Genomic DNA, 25,596 nt, shown 5'->3' on the forward strand with positions numbered 1-25,596 from the left:
TCAAATTAGTGAAAACGTGGTCATTTAAGATATACAATCAGGTCCAGTCTTTAAATACTATATTTTATAGTCAGGTCCAGTATTATTGGCACCCTTGATAAATGTAAACACTATATAGCCTTTAAATACTATATTTTATAGTCAGGTCCAGTATTATTGGCACCCTTGATAAATGTAAACACTATATAGCCTTTAAATATAACAACCAGCTGAGCCTCTGCCTGTTCAGCCTGCTACCATCCAGAAGGCAAGGTCAGTACAGGTGCATCAAAGCAGGGACCCAGAGACAGAGGCTGAAAGAGGCTGAAGAGGCTGAAAAACAGCTTCTATCTGAAGGCCGTCAGACTGCTAAACAGCCATCACTAACTCAGAGAGGCTTCTGCCTACATAGAGACTCACTAGTCACTTTAAACAATGCCACTTTAATAATAATGTTTACTTAATCTTACATTACTCATCTCATATGTATACACTGTATCTTTTACCATCTGTTGCACCTTGCCTATGCCGCTCGGCAATTGCTCATCCATATATTTATATGTACATGTTCTTATTCCATCCATTTAAATGTGTGTGTATTAGGTAGTTGTTGTGGAATTGTTAGATTACTTGTTAGATATTGCTGTACTGTCGGAACTAGAAGCACAAGCATTTCACTACAGTAACATCTGCTGACCATGTGTATGTGACCAATAATATTTGATTTGATTACTACCTCTCAATACCTCACCTTGCGATGATGACAGCACTGAACTTTTTCCTAAAATGTTTTATGAGATTGGAGAACACTGTGGGAAGGATCTTATACCATTCTCCATACAGAATCCTACCAGGTCCTTATGGACTGCCCTCTCAATTCAAACCACAGGTTTCCAAATGGGGTTAAAGTGTGGGGCCTGAGATGGCCCTGCGTTCTCATTCTGACACCAAACCACAGGTTTCCAAATGGGGTTAAAGTCCGGGGTCTGAGATGGCCCTGTGTTCTCATTCTGACACCAAACCCACCACTGGTGGGCGTGGCTAAACACCTCTATTTCCCAGTAATCTGACTACAGCACGGCTTTCAATCTAATTACCAATGCTGTTTAGCCTTTTATTGTCTCCAGTCATTTACATAATATAATAATAATAATAATAATAATAATAATATACATGTGTTGGATGACATGAACATAGAGCTCCTTGGTAACACCAGTGGGTTTAGAGTCTAAATTAGAATGCAGAACAGAACCCTGCACCTACTGTCAAATATGGTGCTGGATCTTTGGGCTTCAACTGGTCCTGGAACACTTCAGGCCTCAGCCTATAAACGTGATATATATATATATATATATATATATATATATATATTATAGAGCTCTGTTCAGCCAATAAACATGATATACACTGCTCAAAAAAATAAAGGGAACACTTAAACAACACAATGTAACTCCAAGTCAATCACACTTCTGTGAAATCAAACTGTCAAACTACCTGGGGGGGGGTGCAGTTGCCGGCGGTGCAGTTGCCGTACCAGGCGGTGGTACAGCCTGACAGGATGCTCTCTATTGTACACATGTAAAAGTTTGTGAGGGTTTTAGGTGCCTAGCCAAATTTCCTCAGCCTCCTGAGGTTGAAGAGTCGCTGTTGCGCATTCTACACCACACTGTCTTTTTGGTGGACCATTTCAGTTTGTCAGTGATGTGTACGCCGAGGAACCTGAAGTTTTCCACCTTCTCCACTGCGGTCCCATCGATGTGGATGGGGGGTACTCCCTCTGCTGTTTCCTGAAGTCCACAATCATCTCCTTTGTTTTGTTGATGTTTGGTGAGAGGTCATTTTTATGGCACCACACTCCCAGGGCCCTCACTTCCGCCCTGTAGGCTGTCTCATCATTGCTGGTAATCAGGCCTACTACTGTTGTGTCATCTGCAAACTTGATGATTGAGGCTTGCGTGGCCACGCAGCCATGGGTGAACAGGAAGTACAGGAGGGGGCTGAGCACCCTTCCTTGTGGGTATCAGCGAAGTGGAGGTGTTTTGTTCCTACCTTCACCACCTGGGGGTGGCCCGTCAGGAAGTCCAGGATGAAGTTACACAGGGTTGGGTTCAGACCCAGGGCCTCCAGCTTAATAAAGAGCTTGGAGGGGACTATGGTGTTGAATGCTGAACTATAGTCAATGAACAGTATTCTTACATAAGTATTCCTCTTGTCCAGATGGGATAGGGCAGTGTGATGGCGCTTGCATCTTCTGTGGATCTAATGGGGCGGTAATCTGATTGAAATGGGTCTAGGGTGATGGGTAAGGTGGAGGTGATATGATCCTTGACTAGTCTCTCAAAGAACTTCATGATGACGGAAGTGAGTGCTACGGGGCGATAGTCATTTAGTTCAGTTACCTTTGCTTTACGGGCTCCCGAGTGGCGCAACGGTCTAAGGCACTGCATCTCAGTGCAAGAGGCATCACTACAGTCCCTGGTTCAAAAACTGAATCACATCTGGCTGTGATTGGGAGTTCCATAGGGCGGCTAACAATTGGCTCAGCATCGTCCAGGTTTGGCCGGGGTAGGCTGTCATTGTAAATAAGAATTTGTTCTCAACTGACTTGCCTAGTTAAATGAAGGTTAAATAAAAATATATATTGGGTACAGGAACAATGGTGGACATATTGAAGCATGTGGGAACAGTAGACTGGGATAAGGAGAGATTGAATATGTCTCTATAATGCTTCATAGGAAAGGGTCTGAATATTTATGTAAATAAGGTATTTCTGTTTTTTATTTTTATTAATTTTCAGATCATTTCGAAAAACCTGCTTTCACTTTGTCATTATGTTGTGTGTAGATGGATAAGGAACATTTTCTATTTAATCCATTTTAGAATAAGGCTGTAATGAATCCAACAAAATGTGGAAAAAGTCAAGGGGTCTGAATACTTTCCAAATGCGCTGTAAACTAAAGTAAAAAAAAGAAAAGTTAATTAAAACCATTTAAAATAATTTTTTGTCTGAAAATAAAATATTTCTCTCAACTGCGTTTCCCCTCCAGTCAGCAGACGGCGCTACCGGCGTGACGTATAATCTAGTGGACGGTTCTTCAGAAACGGTTCGTCAACCACCTCGGTAGCTTGCTGGCCAAAATAGCCGAAAGATTCAAGCTATTTATACGCTTTGGGTGTATATTAGCTACTGTGTTTTAGACACACTTCTGTCGTATCTACTTGTTAACCTATTTAATTTAATATTACATTATTTTGTATTAGTCAGCTATAGTAGCTGGCTGGTTAAGTTAGCACTAGCCTAGTTGCTACTGCTAGCTAGCTACCATCCCCGAACATGAGCTCCCTAAACATCTCCCCTCCTGTTAAAGAAGAGGGGGTCCGCTGGACTGAGAAAGATGCTCTGGGACTGAACATTGTCGTGAAAGAGGAGAAGGAAGAGGAGGATGTCACAGTAAAACAAGAAGTCGAGGCTGAGGCTGTTACAGTGAAAGAAGAGAAAGATGTTTCAGTGAAAGAAGAGGAAGACTCGTTCAGAGTGAAAGAGGAAGAGGATGTCACAGTAAAAGAAGAGGAGAAAGAGGATGCAGTTTTTGGAGTGAAGAAGGAAGGGGAGATTACTGTCACATTGAAAGACGAAGAGGTGGAGATAGGAGATCTGATTAACACCAGTAAGCATTCAATTTGTTGCTACCCCTTGTTTTCTCCGTTCCGTTTCCAAAGAATGACTTAACATATATATTTGAGAATGGTCTATCTGCTGACCGCAGACTGGGGGGCATGGCATGTAGTGATTTTCATGTAGTGATGATTTACTTAACACCGTGCCCCCCAATAGTGCCATGTGAGAGTTGGGTTGGCTACACCAAAGATTATGGATATACTGACAAGATGTGTCTCTGCCAACTCCTAACAAGGGGAGTCACGTTGTCCACAAACAACGGCACTGCCTCAAATAAACTGTAGCCTACTTCATTTTGTTGCAAATGACCTAGATTGAGTTACAATACCTACTGTAACCTACTGGCATGACCTAGAGAGGTGTTATTTATTTAATTTCACCTTTATTTAACCAGGTAGGCAAGTTGGATACAACCTACTGTAAGCTTACTGGCATGACCTTGGATGTGAGCAAATAAGGTGAGTAAGGGGAGGTACAAAAAAAGGCCTACTATAGCCTACTGGCAAAGTGAAATAAAATAATGGGGAGCCTAGGGAAAGAGTTACAACCTACTGTAGCCCTACTGTCATGACCTAGAGAGCTAAAGTTGTAAAAGATTCCTGGATTTTATGGTGAAATGAATATTTTCAGGGTCAGATGAATAATGATAATTTGTATCTTCCTATCCACATGTGGATCCGAGGATTGTTAGGATGGTCAGTTTTACTCCTGAGTGAAGGATGCTTTGTTGCGTCCTGGAGGGTTGTTACACCAATAACAGACAGCTACTGTGGGACTCCCAGCAATCCCATTGATGTATACAGAGAAGAGAGTCAGTCCAAATAGGAGTGATACAGCCTGTATTCGAAAAATGCCAAATGGGACTGTGACAGTGTGCAGTGGGCGCTGGGAGGAGGTGTTCTTATTCTCCATGGACTTTACTGAGATGCAGTGTCTTGCAGGAAGCCGCTTGAAAAAAGATACAACCTACTGTAACCGTGACCTAGAGAGTTACAACCTACTGTAACTATTGGAATGATGTACTAGAATGCTTAAAAGTCCTCTACATTTTTATATATCGGTATCATTTTTGGGGGCAAGGAAAATATTGGATATCAGTATTGGCCAAAAATGTGATATCGGTGCATCCCTTTATTCTAAAATGTATCGCAATACCCCATAATGACATCACAATGCCCCATGACGCCAAAGCAAAAACAGGTTTAGATTTTTTGCAAATGTATTGAAACTATTCCCCAGGATAACTAGTCTCAGAGTAATGTAAGATCCCAGGATAACTAGTCTCAGAGTAATGTAAGTCTCAGATAGTTTTAACCCATTACAGTCTAAGCCCTGTCTGGTGGGGGGGGGGTTCTTCTAAGCTATTTGGAATTGTTTTAAGAAGGTTTAAACAACATGAAGGGCTTCCCCTGTATTGTACTGATTTAAGAAGGTTATACCAAGGACCATTTTGCTATTTGATTTTGAACTGTAAGACCCGTGGACGTATCAACAAAAAATATTTGGCCATACTGCTATAACCCATATACTAATGCATTGCATAACATTCACTACATGGAACAACAGTAACCATAGTAACATTGTTTCCCCCAAAACATCTAAAGGGAGTTTGTTCTGAAGTGTCTGTCCTGAATCTAAGAGAGAGATCAAAAAATGATATCTATATATTTTTTACTGTCTTTAACCCCCTTTTTTGTCACTTAAGTCTTTCCACATTTTGTTACGTTTACAGCCTTATTCTACAATGGATTAAATACATACAAATCATCATCGATCTACACGCAATATCCCGTAATGAGAAAGAGAAAATAGGTTTGGAGAAAAAATATCACATTTATTAAAAATAAAAAACAGAAACACCTTATTTACATACAGTGGGGAGAACACGTATTTGATACACTGCCGATATTGCAGGTTTCCCTACTTACAAACATGTAGAGTTCTGTCATTTTTTTTATCATAGGTACACTTCAACTGTGAGGGACGGAATCTAAAACAAAAATCCAGAAAATGCCTTTGTATGATTTTTAAGTAATTAATTATCATTTTATTGCATGACATAAGTATGTGATACATCAGAAAAGCAGAACTTAATATTTGGTACGGAAACCTTGTTTGCAATTACAGAGATCATACATTTCCTGTAGTTCTTGACCAGGTTTGCACACACTGCAGCACGGATTTTGGCCCACTTACAGACCTTCTCCAGATCCTTCAGGTTTCGGGGCTGTCGCTGGGCAATACGGACTTTCAGCTCCCTCCAAAGATTTTCTATTGGGTTCAGGCCTGGAGACTGGCTAGGCCACTCCAGGACCTTGAGATGCTTCTTACGGAGCCACTCCTTAGATGCCCTGGCTGTGTGTTTCGGGTCGTTGTAATGCTGGAAGACCCAGCCACGACCCATCTTCAATGCTGTTACTGAGTAAAGGAGGTTGTAGGCCAAGATGTCGCGATACATGGCCCCATCCATCCTCCCTTCAATACGGTGCAGTCGTCTTGTCCCCTTTGCAGAAAAGCATCCCCAAAGAATGATGTTTCCACCTCCATGCTTCACGGTTGGGATGATGTTCTTGGGGTTGTACTCATCCTTCTTCTTCCTCCAAACACGGCGAGTGGAGTTTAGACCAAAAAGCTCTATTTTTGTCTCATCAGACCACATGACCTTCTCCCATTCCGCCTCTGGATCATCCAGATGGTCATTGGCAAACTTCAGACGGGCCTGGACATGCGCTGGCTTGAGCAGGGGGACCTTGCGTGCGCTGCAGGATTTTAATCCATGACATCGTAGTGTGTTACTAATAGTTTTCTTTGAGACTGTGGTCCCAGCTCTCTTCAGGTCATTGACCAGGTCCTGCCGTGTAGTTCTGGGCTGATCCCTCACCTTCCTCGTGACATGTATTTTTTTTAAACAAGCAGCTTTTTCAACTTGTAGAAAACAGCTAGCTACATTTTGAAGTGTTGCATTTTGATTCAAGTGGGTCACCAACGCAGTAAGTGTAACACAGCCCTTTTTTTGTTAGGTACTTATTGTTCAAGAGTACCCTTTCAATTCAGAGCCTGGATTTTCCCCTGAGGCTAATATCCATATCATGCTGCAATCAATTGAACAGTGCAAACGATAAGGTAGAACATCATTAAAATACTCCTACTACAATGTTAAAACATTCTACATTGTGACATTATTTCATGAAACACCTCCAGCTATAAGGTTTCTCTCCAGTGTGAACTCTCATGTGTCTTTTTAGTGAATCTGATCTTAAGAAACTCTTCCTGCAGTCAGAGGAGCAGTATGGTTTCTCTATTGTTTGTGTTCTCTGGTGTATTTTAAGTTCTGATGAAGATTTGCAACCTTTCCCACAGTCAGAGCAGCAATGAGATTTCTTCCCTGTGAGTCTCTGCTGGTGTTTCTTGAGGTGTTTTGACGTGGAGAGACTCTTCTCTGCCTCATCAGCATCATGAGGTTGTTGAGGCCCCCCAGAGGATCCACGATAGTCACGTCTCTCTCCTGTGTGAACAAAAAGTCAGACAGGTGGTTTAAGGCCCACAACAGCAAAAATACACTGTAAAAAGGTGATGCCAACAGCGTAGCCATGATGTTGTACAAACAATGATGTTTGTAATGAATGTTAATCATTTGCCTTAAGACAGTCAAGTGAATAACAATAGTCATATTTTGTCTTGTTTTCCCATTAGTAGTAAGATCGACGATTGTATGCTAGAAATACATTTTTAAAGTTGTTGAAATCCTAAGCAGTGTGCCAGACAACTTTTGGTCTCCAATATAGGCACCTTTCTGAAGGTCTATGTTGTTGTTAGGTGAAGTTATGGGTCCTACAGTAGGTCTATGGTAGTGGTATAACTAGGGATTTCCACATTAGCATGGAGGTGTTTCTGCAACCAAATTGCATTTTAGCAAACAGAGGGCAGAGAGCGATTTGGGGATGTCGGATAGTATTTACTCACCCCCACTAATGATTTGTGGAGCTTCTCAAAGTAATTTTTTCTTCACCTCAAACAGCAAGTAAACAAAGTCTTACTAAAATTAATTGGCGAATGACAATAGTTCCTCAAAGTATTTGTAAAATATTTCCAGCTGTCACTGTTGATAACCACTCAACATGAAAGGGAAAAATGTAATGCTCTGATCCAGTGGAAATGTCACAAAATACCTGATTACTTCTTTCCCTTACACAAATAGCCTACAGCTGTGCCTGTCCCTAACTCACTGGCGCGGGAAATGTTGAGGGCCCAGAATATTTTATATCAAGTTTCGGACCGAACATAGTTAGCTCCAGGTAAAATGTTGCACTTATTCAGCCATTCTGTGACCAAAAACAAGCCTCATATGGACAGTACCAAAATAAACCGGCTGTGGAAATGACAAAGTGTCACGCCCTGGCCATAGAGGCTTTTTATTCTCTATTTTGGTTAGGCCAGGGTGTGACTAGGGTGGGCGTTCTATGTTATTTTTTCTATGTTTTTGTATTTCTTTGTTTTTGGCCGGGTATGGTTCTCAATCAGGGACAGCTGTCTGTCGTTGTCTCTGATTGAGAACCATACTTAGGTAGCTCTTGCCCACATGGGTTTTGTGGGTAGTTATTTTCCGTTTAGTGTGTTTTGCACCTGACGGAGCTGTTTCGGTTGTTTCTTTTGTTCCTTGTTGTATTTTGTGTTAAGTTTATTAAAATAATGAACACTTACCACGCTGCATCTTGGTCCTCACCTTCTTCCACGAACGGTCGTTACACAAAGCGCCTCGTAATCTAGCTGGAAATGGGACAAACGGACCCCTTCTGTGGTAACAGACTGTGACGATTTGTAATCAAATCTAATTCCCAGGAACGGGGTTCATATGAACCACAGACACTGTGTGGGATAATAACATAGCCGTGTCCGACCCTGCTTGTTCCCTCGACTCCACTACCAACCACCTATCTCCAACAGGGCCCTTTACCTGTTTCACTAGACACTTCATAGTGAGCTACAGGTAGGAATCAGCAATGAATCCCAATAATGAGCCAACTATGGGAGGGGTAACCCTTTGTGGACAAATCTCTCAACGTATTACTGCTACCCTGGGGAGATTGATATATCCATTGAACACCGTGGAACACCGGCTCCGACCCTCGTCGGATGTGGCAGAGCTTGCCACATCAGACTACAAAGGAAGCACAGCCGATAGCTGGCCAGTGACACGAGCCTACAAGACGAGCTAAATAACTTCTATGCTCGCTTCAAGGAAAGTAACACTGAAACATGCATGAGACCATCAGCTGTTCCAGATGACTTTGTGATCACACTCTCCGCAGCCGATGTGAGTAAGACCTTTAAACAGGTTAACATTCACAAGGCCACAGGGCCAGACGGATTACCAGGACATGTACTCCAAGCATGCACTGACCAACTGGCAAGGGTCTTCACTGACATTTTCATCCCCTGTCTGAGTCTGAGCAGACCACCATAGTCCCTGTGCCCAAGAACACTAAGGTAACCTGCCTAAATGACTACCGACCCGTAGCACTCGCATATGTAGCCATGAAGTGCTTTGAAAGGCTGGACGTGGCTCACATCAACACTATTTTCCCAGAAACCCTAGACCCACTCCAATTTGCATACCCCCCAACAGATGATGCAATCTCTATTGCACTCCACACTGCCCTTTCCCACCTGGACAAAAGGAACACCCATGTGAGAATGCTATTCATCGACTACAGCTCAGCGTTCAACACCATAGTGCCCTCAACTCATCACTAAGCTAAGAAACCTGGGACTAAACTCTGAGCAAACCCTCATTCTCAACAAAGGGGTTGTAGTGGAGCATGTTGAGAGCTTCAAGTTCCTTGGTGTCCACATTATAGGCTTAGTTAACTGGTGAACTGTTGAAATCATGGAAACATAATGACGATTCTATTTCCAGATGTGGAATAGAATGTGCAGCACCTTGAATATATTGTTGTTTGACATGACTACCAATTAATAAACCAGGGAGGAATTACTGACAGAGTAGGAGTGTGGTGGAGACATCCAAGAGAGGGAAATCAGGAAGGGAAAAGACTGCAAGTAGTGCAGACGAAAGGGAGGAAAAATTGGTGAAGCAACAGATGTGCTGGAATGAAAACAATATAGGTGCTACTTTGAGAACACAAACTCTCAAAGTAGAGTTTCACAGCATAGAGCGAGGGAGTCCGGGGATGACTGGAGGAGCAATGGAGGAAGCATTGAGGGATTATCTTGGCGTGAGTACAGTTGGTGACTGAGTGGACGATGGTGAAGAACAGTGACTCTATACAGTTGTTGAGACTGAGTGGACGATGGTGAAGAACAGTGGAGTGAAAAGGGCTAAAGTTGGTAATGAACAGCAGTTTAGGGTCGGAGTGGGAATCATCAACAGGTCACCCACAAAAACATCCTTGCTAACGGTCTCAAAGATGGTGAAGGATGAATTGGGTGAAGTGGAATCGGTTGGAGTGACCAGGAGCGGTATGATTCTGATTGCGTGTCAACAGCGCCAAAGGAGAAAGCTTTGTGTGGTTTAGGTTAAAAATGTCAGATAGACGCACGTTGATTAAAATTAATGATATAGAGGGAAGGTTTTACTGTGGTTTGGTGAAGTGGTTCTCCCATCTTATGTAAAACCTGGGTAAGTGAGATGTACAGAAGCCCCTACAGTTTGGACATGTGGCAAGTGTTTGTCGAAGGAATAAATATGTCGTAGTCAGATGAAGCATGTTGTAATGGGAATCACGTTCCCGGAGTGCCCTGTACGGATAAAGGATGTCACAGTAGCTAGGATGATCAGGCCCATCCAGCAGGTGTCCTATATGGAGGCAGTGAAAACAGCTGAAGGAGTAGAGAGGAGAAGGTAGTTCATGTCCCACAGTCTGCAGTGAAGCCATGCAGGAGAAGGATCCCAACAGACAAATAGTGAACAAGGTAGACTTTGTTGTGTTTATAGAGCAAGTGATAAATTGCATTAACAAATTATAAATAACCTCCGTCCAATACTAGCAGTTACCACATTAGCATGGAGGGGTTTCTACAACAAAATTGTGTTTGCATTGCCCTCACTGCCGCAGTGATAAATTGCATTAATAATAAACTAATAAAACATTAAGAAGCTAGACGACATTGTGAAGGCGGCAAATAGATTTCTGGATCTCCAGGACAGACCAAATGTTACAGGGAGAACTGAATGAAGATGTTCCCCTCACCTCCCAGGTTCCTGAACCTGTGTAGGGATCTGAATAGTACCATTTTTGTTTGAAATTCAGGGTAGTGGAGTGAATTTGGTTTGTGTTTCCCTAAAGAAATGCTTTTTGGGCCCAAAAGTACTACGTCTATACGTCACATTTGGGGAATTTAGTACGACATCCGGGAACTTTTGGCACAGCCGTGATTTAACCATTTTTATAAACGTCTGAGTGTTTTCTATCCACACATACTAATCATATGCATATACTATATTCCTGGCCTGAGTAGCAGGGCGCTGAAATGTTGCGCGATTTTTAACAGAATGTTTGAAAAAGTAGGGGGTAGACTTAACAGGTTAACTGACTTGCGCCCAAAAATACAGATTTCCGGTTATGAAAACTTGAAATCGGCCCTAATTAATCGGTCAACCTCTAGCTTAGACCGCTGCATCCGTGTGTGTGTTAACTATTTAACTGTACTAGAATACTTAAAAGGCAAAATATTGGATATCGGTATCGGCCAAAAATGTAATAACGGTCTCAGGATATTGCTGAGATGGAGAGAATCCCTCTAAGCTCACACAGCTTTCCTGCACCTTTAGCAGATCCTCAGCGATTCACGTCAGGTGTAATGTGCTGCAATCATCATGGTGTGGAACTGTTGTTTTGAGTGAGGCAATAACAGGCACAGTCTCGTTTCACAGATCAGTTCAATCTTCTTTGAAAGTATCAGAAACCTCTTGTTTTCGGGTCTACCTCAGTTGAAATTAAAACTATCTCCGAGCTTGATGGCCTCGAATGTTAATTTTAGCGCCCCCAGACAAAACCGCACACCCAGGCAAAGTGCTAGTCTGGGCTTTCAGCCTGAGGAGAGGGCTGTGATGAAACTGGGTCTTGTAGGCCGGGCTCATCAAACTAATATTTGAAAATATATTTTTACTGCTAAATTCACATACACTTTAAGAATACTGCTGGAGCAAACGGAAAACACATTGGGTTTTTACAGAAATGTTCGATGATTGACTAGGAATGCCTTGGTGACCACTGTTTTTCACACTGGCTATTATTTTAATGAACTCCCCCAAACAAGACCAAATCTGAACCAATCATAGACTTATATGTTTCACAAGTTTGGCCACACAGTACAGCACAGTAGACAACTAAGTAACTAGATACTCTGTTTGTCTTTGACAGGAGAGAGACCAGACTCTCCCTCTGACAGCGGGAAGAGTCCTTCAGGGGAACCAGACCCAGGGAAGGGTCCTTCAGGGGAACCAGACCCAGGGAAGAGTCCTTCAGGGGAACCAGACCCAGGGAAGAGTCCTTCATGGGAATCAGACCCAGAGACGCCCAAAGCAACAGGAGGACATCACTGCTCCCTCTGTGGAAAGAGTTTTACCAAGTTAGGGAGCCTGAAGAAACATGAGAGGACACACACAGGAAAAAAGACTTTCCAATGTTCCCAGTGTGGAAAAGGTTTTCTTTGGTTATATCACCTAAATAGGCATGAGAGGACACACACAGGGGAAAAACCTTTCCAATGCTCCCAGTGTGGAAAGAGTTTTAACGAATTAGGGTACCTATTAATACACAAGAGAATACACTCTGGAGAGAAGCCTTACCACTGCTCCAAATGCGGAATGACTTTTACCTGGTTAGGGAGCCTGAAAACACACGAGAGAATACACACTGGAGAAAATCCTTTCCAATGTTCCCACTGCGGAAAGAATTTTACCCAGTTAGGGAACCTAAATCGGCACAAGAGGACACACACAGGAGAGAAACCTTACCAATGCTCTCAGTGTGGAAAGAGTTTTAGGGGTTTAGTGAGCCTGAAACAGCATAAGAGAATACACACAGGAGAGAAGCCGTATCACTGTTCCCAGTGTGGAAAGAGTTTTAGATGGTTAGGGACCTTGAAAATGCATGAGAGGACACACACCGGAGAAAAACCGTACCAATGCACCGTGTGTGGAAAGAGATTTACCCAGTTAAAGTCCATGAAATTACACGGGAGAATACATACAGGAGAGAAGCCTTACCACTGCTCCCACTGTGGAATGGCTTTTACCTGGTTAGTAAACATGAAAACTCACGAGAGAATACACACAGGAGAGAAGCCTTATCAATGTTCCCAGTGTGGAAAGAATTTTAGGGGTTTAGTGAACCTGAAACAGCATGAGAGGACACACCCACAAGAAAAGCCTTACCAATGCTCCCTGTGTGGAAAGAGTTTTACCAAGTTAGGGGGTCTGACAAGGCATGAGAGGACACACACAGGAGGGGATAAGACGTACCACTGCTCCCTGTGCGGAAAGACATTTAACAGGTTAAGGCATCTGAATAAGCATGAAAGAATACATACACAGGAGGAGAAGACATACCACTGCTCTCAATGTGAAAAGACATTTTCCCAGTCAGAGGACCTGAAATCACATGAGAGAATAGAGAGGCTGTGTTCTGACTTATGTTTTTGACTTGAGAATTTGTGTTTTTGTTTATGCCGCATTAAATCATATTGTTTATATGAAGTCTTAAACAAAAAAGGTTTTCTTAAAAAAAAAAGTTTGGTTCATGTCTAAAATGAGATACTTTGATATTTTGTATACAAGTGTACAGGTTTCAGAACATCTCATAGTAATAGGAGTATATCACCTGTTTCACCTGTATATCACCTGTATCACAATATATCACCTGTTTCTGGACAGGACTCTAGTCTAGAGTACCACAGTATAGTAACAGGAGTCTATCACCTGTTTCTGTAGTGAGGCAGCTTGATGTACGTCCCCTGGACAAGATGGCTGTCTTAATATTTTACTGCTCCTCTTTAATTATTTGTTACTTTTATTTCTTATTCATATTCATTTTTTTCCCCAACTGAATTGTTGATTAGGGCTTGTAAGTAAGCATTTCACTGTAAGGTGCATGTGACATAATATTAAGTTGTTATATAGATTAATGGAATTTTGCATTTCTAGATTACAGCCTTGAAACCTCTTGAATTGGATTTGTTATATGATTTGGATATTGCTAAATTAATTTGATTGGATTCAGTTGCAGATAAACATATTAGCACCATTGTACTTTTTCTTAAATAATGACCTATTTCTTCTAAAATAAGTTGAAATTGATGGTCTCCACACCTTATAGTATTTTCAACATTGCAGAACCAATACATTTTTTGTTAACTTAAGTTTACATTCGGCTAATTCAGCCACACCCATTGCTGACAGGTGTATAAAATCGAGCACACAGCAATGCAATCTCCATAGACAAACATTGGCAGTAGAATGGCCTTACTGAATTTCAACATGGCACCGTCATAGGATGCCACCTTTCCAACAAGTCAGTTTGTCAAATTTCTGCCATGCTTGAGCTGCCCTGGTCAACTGTAAGTGCTGTTATTGTGAAGTGGAAACATCTAGGAGCAACAATGGCTCTGCCAAAAAGTGTTAGGCCATACAAGCTCACAGAACGGGACCGCTGAGTGCTGAAGCACGTAGCACTTAAAAATCGTCTGTCCTCGGTTGAAACACTCACTACTACCAAGTTCCAAACTGCCTCTGGAAGCAACGTCAGCACAATAACTGTTCGTCAGGAGCTACTTGACTATCCACACATTACGCACACACACACACACACACCGCAGCCTAGCCTGAAAATATTTTTGATATCTAGGAATGTTCTGACAAATATTTCCGTGCTCCGCTGGCATGGAATCTCCCAGAACAAACATCCATGCTCTCCTCCCGGAGGTTATAACAACACAACATCAAACACCGTAAATACACAACTTGGTGGAACCACATGAAAAGGTTGGGAACATGTTTTCATTGGCCAGTGAGGTTAAGCCCTCGTCACAGCTACAACTTATTTATCAGAATTCCTGCTGTAAAAATAGCTACATTATTTCTGACACCCACAACTCAACTGCACCACGCGAGTTTAATAGGATTTATGTTTAGTTTGTTAAAATAGAATCTTTAGTCTTGGGTCCCTGCATTTTTTAAATATTTATTTACTTTTGATATTGAATACTGCATTTTTTTTTTGAGGAAGAGCTTGCAGGTAACAGGGTGTTTTATACTATTGGTAAAACATGTGGATAACCACGCTAGCTTCGCTCTCGTGTGGTGCTAGCAAGTATAATAGGTAGTGCTAGGTATCAACAGCCTCCCGAGTGGCGCAGCACTGCATCGCACTACAGATCCGGGTTCGATCCCGGGCTGTGTCGCAGCCGGCCACAACCGGGAGACCCATGAGGCGGTACACAATTGGCCCAGCGTCGTCCAGGATAGGGGAGGGTTTCGCCGGCTTGAATGTCCTGGTCCCACCGATCATCAGATATAAATGATAGTTTTACAGTCTAAGCCCTGTCGGAGGGGGAGGTTGTTCTAAACTATATGGAATTGTTTTAAGAAGGTTTAAACAACATGAAGGGCTTCCCCAGTATAGTGCTGTTTTTAAGAAGGTTATACCAAGGATCATTTTGAACTGTAAGACTCATGGAAGTATCAACAAAAAATATTAAAAAGTTATTTTATGTAAAAAAAAAATTGGCCATACTGTTATAACCATAGTAACACATTGGATAACATTCACAACATGGAACAACAGTACCCATAGTAACACATTGGATAACAGTCACAACATGGAACAACCGTAACCATAATAACATTGTTTCCCCCAGAACATCTAAAGCAGGGGTGTCAAAGTCAAATGGACGGAGGGCCAAATAAAAAATTTAGCTACAAGCCGAGGGCCGGACTGTTCGAATGTTCATTGAAAATTTTTTAAATGACGCATATAGTCTAGTGAACCTAATTGAACCTACTGAAAACCTAACAAATATATTCCAATATGATCAGATAAATAAAGCAATATTTTCTTATGGCTCTGTCAGTAATCTTTAATTTTCAACAGACACAAAAGACAAATTTCCTTTATATAAAAATCCCCATAACATGAACATTAAATGAAAGAAACCGGTATTCAAGGCACCATCAGTAGCCTATATTTTCTATTTTAGCAAAAGTGGGCTAAATTTACTTCAAAGAAAAAAACAATAATAGCAATTTTCTATCATCCACTCAACTGAAATATTTTTAAAATATAATTGGATTGAAATACAATAAAATAAAGTGCAAAAATCTATTAATCAAAAACAACACTTTGTTTAAGGAGAAGTAACATGCAGTGAAAACAAATATTAAACTTTAACTTTTAAACTTGAACTGAGTAAAAACTCTAAATATGTGATTGCACAGTAATGTTCACTTGTTTGAGGTTGAGGGTGATACTTGGTGGTGTCCCATCTTTTCCACAAGTTCATCAATGTTCGGGGTAAGGCTCTGAGCTGAGGAAATCCTCAGAATTGAGTGGAGGTGTTCAGCAGTAAGTCGACTTCTGTGTGATGTTTTGTTCAAGTTCATCAAAGAAAACAGTTGTTCACACAGGTATGTGCTGCCAAACATAGACAACGTTTGAGCAGCCTGGATGCGCAGCTGGGGCATTGTGTCGGGGAGGAAATGGGCGAACTCCGCAGCACCCACTGCCGCATATTTTGCCCTCAGTGCATCATTGCATTGGAGGTCAATCAACTCCATTTGGAGGTTTGGTGGTGAGCTTTCCACGTCAACAGCAAATGGGTTACCGAGCAGTTCCAACCTGCTTTTTTGTGCTTCAAAGTCAGCAAATCGGCGTTCGAAAGTCAGCGGCAAGCATACCTATTTTATCAGCCAACTGTGCGCTCGGGAACGCACTGGTAGAGAGCTTCTCTTCATGGTCTGGCAGCTGGGAAAGTGGCTCAAATTTTCTTTCCGCATCTGCGTCTCCCACAGAGTCAGTTTGGTTTTAAATGCCTTCACTGTACTGTACATATCAGAGATGACACGATCCCGACCCTGCAGCTGCAAGTTCATTGCATTCAGATGACTCGTAATGTCACACAGAAAAGCCATTTCACACAGAAACATTTCGTCTCGGAGTTGTGTTGTGTCTTTCCCTTTGCTGTCCAAGAACAGACAAATCTCCTCACGAAGCTCGAAACATCTTTGAAGCACCTTTCCCTGGCTTAGCCATCGCACCTCTGTGTGATAAGGCAAATCACCATGCTCCGTTTCTAACTCCGTCAGAAATGCCTTGAACTGGCGGTGATTCAAACCTTTGGCTCTGATAAAGTTAACTGTGCGTGATGATGCTCATTACATGCTCCATTTTCAAGGCTTTACCGCACAACGCTTCCTGGTGTATGATACAATGATAAGCTGTCAGCTCACCTGTCGCGTTTTCCTCTTGCATCTTTTCCCGTATCTTCGCCACCAGTCCGCTCCTGTGTCCACACATCGCAGGTGCTCCGTCGGTTGTCAAACCCACGAGTTTTTCCTAAGGCAGCTCCATCTCATTTACACATCTTGACACCTCTTCATACAAATCATGCCCCGTAGTTGTGCCATGCATAGGACGTAAAGCCAAAAACTCCTCTGTCACGCTTAGGCTGGAGTCCACTCCGCGGATGAAAATTGACAACTGGGCAATGTCAGAAATGTCGGTGCTCTCATCCACAGCCAAGGAATATGCAATGAAATCTTTTCCCTTTTTCACAAGCTGCTCTTTTAGATTGATGGACAACTGGTCTACTCTCTCGGCAATGGTGTTTCTGCTCAGACTCACATTTAAAAAGAGTTGCCTTTTTCTGGGCAAACTTCGTCACAAACTTTAATCATGCAGTTTTTGATGAAATCCCCTCCGTAAATGGCCGGGCTGATTTAGCGATCTCTTCTGCCAAAATAAAACTGGCCTTGACAGCAGCCTGGCCTTGTGATTTGGCTTTTTTGAACAGAGCCTGTCGAGATTTGAGGCCTCGTTTTAATTCCTCTGCCTTTGTAGCCTTTGTTCCATGTCCATATTCTTGTTTTTGTCCGCGTGTTTCGTTTCATAATGTCGTCTCAGATTATACTCTTTCAGTACCGCCACACTTTCTCCACACAGAAGACACACAGGTTTTCCAGCTACCTCCGTGAACAAATACTCCGACTCCCACCTTGTTTGAAACCCCCGGTTCTCAGTGTCCACCTTCCGTTTTGCCATTTTTGATGGGTATCTGAAAGTTAATTTTACTGTGATGCTGACAACTGCTGTGCCAATAAATATTGAAATGAAGCAGCCTACTGCTCGGTGCGTCACCGTTGCATTGTGGGAAATGTAGTATTGGTGCGTGTAAAAGATCTGCGGGCTGCCGGCTGCGGGCCGGTTCTAATAATAAATCAAGATCATCCCAGGGGCCGTAAAAAACCTTCTCGCGGGCCGGATGTGGCCCGCGGGCCTTGACTCTGACATATGTGATCTAAAGGAAGTTTGTTCTGAAGTGTCTGAATCTGATAGATACATGTCTTTAACCCCTTATTTATGTCACTAAAGTCTTTCCACATTTTGTTACGTTACAGTCTTATTCTACAATGGATTTTTAAAAATACAAATCCTCATCAATCTACACACAATACCCCATAATGACATCAGAATACCCCATAATGACAAAGAGTAAACAAGTTTGGAGAAAAAAATTGACATTTATGAAAAATTAAAAAACAGAAATAGCTTATTTACATAAGTATTCAGTTTTCTATGAGACTTGAAATTGAGCTTAGGTGCATACTGTTTCCATTCATCATCGTTGAGATGTTTCTACAATTTGATTGGAGTCCTATGGTCAATTCTGAGTGCTGCATCAGATGACCTGGCCTCAACCCAATTGAGAGGGATGAATTGGACCACAGAGTGAAGGGAAAAGCAGCCAACAACTGTTCAGCATATGTGGGAACTCCTTCAAGACTGTTGGAAAAGCATTCCAGGTGAAACTGGTTGAGAGAATGCCAAGAGTGCAAAGCTGTCATCAAGGCAAAGGGTGGCTACTTTGAAAAATCTAAAATATATTTTTAATTGTTTAACACTTTTTTCATTACTACATGATTCCATATGTGTTATTTCAAGGTTTTGATGTCTTCACTATAATTCTACAATGTAGAAAATTGTCAAAATAAAGAAAAACCCTTCAATGACTAGATGTGTCCAAAATGTTGACTGATACTGTATATCTCTTGAATGTTTTTGCATTCAGTTACTCTGGAACGACCAGTTCTGCTCTTTTATTGAGGGATCTAGTCTAGTTTTTGGGATAGGGGGCAGCATTTTCACTTTTGGATGAATAGCGTGCCCAGAGTGAACTGCCTCCTACTCTGTCCCAGATGCTAATACACTGCTCAAAAAAATAAAGGGAACACTTAAAAAACACTATGTAACTCCAAGTCAAATATAAATATGCGCATTATCGAACAAAACATATATGTATTGTGTAACACAGTGTCCTATGAATGTCATCTGATGAAGATCATCTGAAGATCATCAAAGGTTAATGATTAATTTTATCTATATTTCTGCTTTTTGTGAATCCTATATTTGGCTGGAAAAATGGCTGTGTTTTTTCGACTTGGCGGTGATCTAACATAATCATATGTTGTGCTTTAGCTGTAAAGCATTTTTTTAATCGGACATGATGGGTAGATTAACAAGATGTGTATCTTTCATTTGCTGTATTGGACTTGTTAAGGGGTGAAAGTCACATATTTCTAAAAAATGTTTTATAATTTTGCCTGCTGCCTTTTCAGCGGAATGTTGTTGAGGTGTTCTAGCGGAACCCCTGCGCTAGATAGGTTAAACCTCATAGGAAGACAGTTTTATCATGTGGAGGTTTCATTCAGGTCTCTGTTTAACTAGAAACTGTTTGTCTTTGACAGGAGAGAAACTAGACTCTCACTCTGACAGCGGGAAGAGTCCTTCAGGGGAACCAGACCCAGAGACGCCCAAACCAGCGAGACAACACCACTGCTCCCACTGTGAAAATAGTTTTTGCTGGTCAGGGAACCTAAATCTGCATGAGAGGACACACACAGGAGAAAAGCCTTTCCAATACTCCCAGTGTGGAAAGAGTTTTGCCGTGTTAGCTAACCTGAAAAGGCATGAGATAATACACACAGGAGAAAAGCCTTATCACTGTTCCCACTGAGAAATGAGTTTTATTCAGTTATGGGACCTACAAGCTCATGAGAGGATACACACAGGAGAAAAGCCTTTCCAATGTTCCAAGTGTGGAAAGAGTTTTACTCAGTTAGGGCACCTAAAAGCTCATGAGAGGACACACAGGGGAAAGCATTTTCTATTTTCCCAGTGTGGAAAGGGTTTTATCTGGTTAAGGAGCCTAAAGGAACATAAGAGGACACACACTAAAAACGCCCTACCACCTCTCTCTCTGTGTCGAAGGACATTTTCCCAGTCAGAGAACCTGAAATCACATGAGAGAATAGAAAGGCTGTATTCCTACTTATATTTTTGACTGAGAATAAGGTCCCACAGTTGACAATGCACGTCAGAGCAAACATCAAGCAATGAGGTCGAAGAAATTGTCCGTAGACCTTAAGAGACAGGATTGCGATGAGGCACAAATCTTTTGGAGTTTGCCAAAAGGCACCTAAAGACTCTCAGACCATCAGAAACAAGATTCTCTGGTCTGATGAAACTCTTTGGCTTGAATGCCTGGCGTAAACCTGGCACCCTCCCTACGGTGAAGCATGGTGGTGGCAGCATCGTGCTGTGAGGATGTTTTTCAGTGTCAGGGACTAGGATACTAGTCAGGATCAAGGGAAAGATGGATGGAGCAAAGTACAGATATATCCTTGATGAAAACCTGCTCCAGAACGCTCAGACCTCACCTTGCAACAGGACAATGACCCTAAGCACGCAGCCAAAACATCCAGGAGTTGCTTCGGGACAAGTCTCTGAATGTCCTTGAGTGGCCCAGCCAGAGCCCGGACTTGAACCCATTGGAACATCTCTGGAGAGACCTGAAAATAGCTGTTTAGTGAAGCTCCCCATCCAACCTGACAAAGCTTGAGAGGACCTGCAGAGAAGAATGGGAGAAACTCCCCAAATACAGGTGTGCCAAACTTGTAGCGTCATACCCAAGAAGACTCGAGGCTGTACTTGCTGCCATAGGTTCTTCAACAAAGTAGGTCTGAATACTTATGTACATGTAATATTGACGTTTTTTATTTTGTATAAATTTGCCAACATTTCTAAAAACCTGTTTTTGATTTGTTATCATGGGGTAGTGTGTGTAGATTGATTAGGAAATAAAACAATTTAATCAATTTTAGAACAAGGCTGTAACGTCACAAAATGTGGAAAAGTCAAGTGATCTGAATACTTTCGGAATGCACTGTACGCAAAAATATGCGTGCGTCATTTTTCACACAAAAGTTAACGTAAGAATGTTCTCACCTCCCCGCAAACTTTCATAAAACTAGTGTTGTCACGATACCACATTTCACTTCGATACTGATGCCAGGTTTAGTACCATAACATTCAATTCCGAGATTATACTCAACACCAAAATGACACATGATACCACGTCTGTAACGCTTGAAGAGTGATGGGTGTGGAGTCAGGCGCAGAGAGCAGAAGATTCGAGGGGAAAACGCTTTAATGTCCAAAAACCAGGAACACGTACAAATGGGTGAAGCCAAAACACAGGCGCAAACTCAACCCAAGGACCACTGGTAATAATAACCCGGACAAAGAAAACCAACAATAAACAATACACTTCTTACGTACATAGCAACAAGCCCGCACAAACACACACGGGCTAATCTAATTTAAATAATACCAACGCAAAACCCCCAACAAGGAACAGGCGAAAACCATTCGACAAAACCAAACAAAAAGGGATCGGTGGCAGCTAGTAGACCGGCGACCACGAGCGCCACCCGAACAGGAAGGGGAGCCACCTTCGGTGATATTCGTGACAACGTCGACATTAATTAAATATATTAACTAAAGCCACTGGGATTTATATATAAATATAGTGTATTAACTAAAGGGCTTTATATATAAATATAGTGTATTAACTAAAGGGCTTTATATATAAATATAGTGTATTAATAACTAAAGGGCTTTATATATAAATATAGTGTATTAGCTAAAGGGCTTTATATATAAATATAGTGTATTAACTAAATGGCTTTATATATAAATATAGTGTATTAATAACTAAAGGGCTTTTTACATAAATAAAGTGAAGTAAAGGGCTTTATATATACTTATAGTGTATTAGCTAAAGGGCTTTATATATAAATATAGTGTATTAACTAAAGCCACTGTGCTTTATATATAAATATAGTGTGTTAACTAAAGGGCTTTATATATAAATATAGTGTATTAACTAAAGGGCTTTATATATAAATATAGTGTATTAACTAAAGGGCTTTATACATAAATATAGTGTATTAACTAAAGCCACTGTGCTTTATATATAAATATAGTGTGTTAACTAAAGGGCTTTATATATAAATATAGTGTGTTAACTAAAGGGCTTTATATATAAATATTGTGTATTTACTAAAGCCACTGAGCTTTATATATATATATATTTTAACTATATGTTGATAACTGGTAGAACAAATAAACTTAAAATAAATATATTCTATATTATGTTCTATATTATATATTCTATTCTAAAACCTACACTGATCCCTCCGATGTCAACAACTACAAACCAGTATCCCTTCTTTCTTTTCTCTCCAAAACTCTTGAACGTGAAGTAAAGGCCAGCTTTATATATCTTCTCAGAATTACCTTCTTGATCCAAATCAGTCAGGTTTCAAGACTAGTCATTCAACTGAGACTGCTCTTTATATATCAATAGGCGTCCGTACCGCTAAAGCTAACTCTCTCTCCTCTGCTCTCATCCTTCTAGACCTATAGGCTGCCTTCGATACTGTGAACCATCAGATCCTCCTTCCACCCTACCGATTGGGCATCTAGTGTACGCTTGGATTGCGTCCTACCTGACAGGTCGCTTACCAGGTGGCGTGGCGAGAATCTGTCTCCCCTCACCACGCGCTCACCACTGGTGTCCCCAGGGCTCTGTTCTAGGCCCTTCCTATTCTCGCTAACCAAGTCACTTGGCTCTGTCATAACCTCATGGTCTCTCCTATCATTGCTAAAGACGCTTTATACAATTAATCTTCTCCTTTCCCCTTCTGATGACCAGGTATTAGCTGCATGTCTGGCTATCAGTGTGGATGACGGATCACCACCTATAGTGAACCTCGGCAAGAGGGCTCTTCCTCCCGGGAAGGACTGCCCGTTCCATGATCTCGCCATCACGGTACAACTATTGTGTCCTCCTCCCAGAGCGCTTTAACCTTGGCGTGATCCTGGAAACACCCTGTCGTTTAACTAACAAAGGGGTGGCTTTAGGTTCATGCTCTAACATCCGCAGTGAAGCCTCACACAGGAAGCGGCGCAGGTCCTAATCCAGGCACTTGTCATCTCCCGTCTGGATTACTGCAACTCGCTGTTGGCTGGGCTCCCTGCCTGTGCCATTAAACCCCTAAACTCATCCAGAACGCCGCAGCCCGTATTGTTCAACTTCCCAAGTTCTCACTCACCCCGCTTTCTCTCCACTGGCTTCCAGTAAGCTCGCATCCGCTAGACCATGGTGCTTGCCTACGGAGCTGTGAGGGGAACGGCACCTCAGTACCTCCAGGCTCTGATCATGCCCTAACCCAAACAAGGGCACTGCGTAATCCACATCTGGCCTGCTCGCCTCCCTACCACTGAGGAAGTAAGTTCCCGCTCAGCCCAGTCAAAACTGTTCGCTGTCTGGCTCCCCAATGGTGGAACTAAAGGGCTGAGTCAATCACCACCTTCCGGAGAACCTGAAACCCCACCTATTAAGGAATACCTAGGATAGGATAAAGTAATCCTTCTACCCCCCTAAATTTAGATGCACTATTGTAAAGTGGCTGTTCCACTGGATGTCATAAGGTGAATGCAAATTTGTAAGTCGTATGGATAAGAGCGTCTGCTAAATGACTTAAATGTAATGTAAATGTAATTCTATATTATATATTCTGTTATATATTATGTTCTATGTTACATATTCTATTCTATATTATATATTATATTCTATATTCTATATTATGTTACATATTATGTTCTATATTATATATTATATTCTGTATTATATATTATGTTACATATTATGTTCTATATTATATATTCTATTCTATGTTCTGTTATATATTATACATTATGTTCTATATTCTATATTATATTATATATTATGTTCTATGTTATATACACTGTTCTATATTATATATTATGTTCTATATCATATATTCTCTATTATATATTCTGTTATATATTATGTTCTATATTATATATTCTATTTTATATTATATATTATGTTACATATTATGTTCTATATTATATATTATATATTCTGTTATATATTATATATTAGGTGCTATATTACATATTATTTGATATATTATGATCTAAATTATAACTATTCTATATTCTATTCTGAATTATATATTCTGTTATATATTATGTTCTATATTATATATTATATTCTATATTATTATATTATATATTCTATTCTATATTATGTTCTATGTTATATATACTGTTCTATATTATGTTCTATATCATATATTATATATTATGTTATATATTATATATTCTATTCTATATTATATATTATGTTACATATTATGTTATATATTATATATTCTATTATATATTATATATTCTGTTATATATTATATATTATGTTCTATATGACATATTTTTTTATATATATTATGATCTAAATTATAACTATTCTATATTCTATATACTATTCTAAATTATATATTCTGTTATATATGATGTTCTATATTATATACTCTGTTCTATATTCTGTTCTCTATTATATATTCTGTTACATATTATGTTCTATATTATATATTATATTATATATTATATTTTATATTCTATATTCAATTTGTTGACCTATATCCCATTACAGATTAATAATTGAATGTATCAAATCAATAGTTCAGTTCCAAAACATTAAAAATGTTGAAGCTAATTTCTGAAGCTTCTCCATTACAATAGTTTACACGGCATTGAAATACAATGGAAATTATACAACATACTACGATTCCCAGAGTGCATTTAATTTCCCAGGGTGCAAGCTTTGCACAGAGATTCTGACTGGCTCGTGCCTACTGGCTACTGCTAGCAACAAGTATGGGAAGCTGAAGCCAAATTGAGCCCCACAGTGGAGGTGTCATAATACCCATAAAACCTAGCGGTCAAACAGGGAAATGGTTCCAATCGTTTTTCCACCATTCATTTTTCACATAGGGGATTGTAGAAATACTTTTAAAAAGGTCTGAGTTTCACAAAGGCTTTTCCTAGGGTGACGTTTTGATAAACATGTAAATCTCTCTCGGACAATATCAATATATAAAATGAAATGCTAATTAGCTGCTAAAGTGGCTATCATAAATAACTACAAATTCCATGATGATCTGGACGAGACTGTCAAATCGAGGCAAAGGTAAGAATCTCTGGATTAACTATCTAAAATTAGCTAAATGTAGCAATGATTAAATTGGCTAAATGTATTTCAATGGACAATTCAGTGAACTGTTCTGTGAAAGGTGTCGGCTAGAGATGACAAGCAGGAGCTTGCAGGGATTTGTAATCTTGCATGTCGTCTACTTTGATGCTAATTAGCATTTTAGAATCCGAGAGTAAAAAGACACAAATATATTGATACAAGTATTTGTATTTATTATGGATCCCCATTAGTTCCTGCCAAGGCAGCAGCTACTCTTCCTGGGGTTTATTATGGATCCC

The 25,596-nt window shown here is 40.7% G+C and overlaps 1 protein-coding gene across 1 annotated transcript; it reads left to right on the top strand.

Moving 5' to 3' along the window:
- Window positions 1-3,063: 3,063 nt before the first annotated feature.
- On the top strand, window positions 3,064-15,552 carry LOC118365051 (zinc finger protein OZF-like). The gene is made up of 2 exons (XM_035746959.2): window positions 3,064-3,647; window positions 12,043-15,552. The coding sequence occupies exons 1-2, from the start codon at window positions 3,314-3,316 to the stop codon at window positions 13,323-13,325; spliced, it is 1,617 nt and encodes a 538-aa protein (XP_035602852.1). The 5' UTR covers window positions 3,064-3,313; the 3' UTR covers window positions 13,326-15,552.
- Window positions 15,553-25,596: the final 10,044 nt, after the last annotated feature.

The sequence above is a fragment of the Oncorhynchus keta genome, chromosome 32, assembly GCF_023373465.1.
Source record: "Oncorhynchus keta strain PuntledgeMale-10-30-2019 chromosome 32, Oket_V2, whole genome shotgun sequence".
Classification (NCBI taxonomy): domain Eukaryota; kingdom Metazoa; phylum Chordata; class Actinopteri; order Salmoniformes; family Salmonidae; genus Oncorhynchus; species Oncorhynchus keta.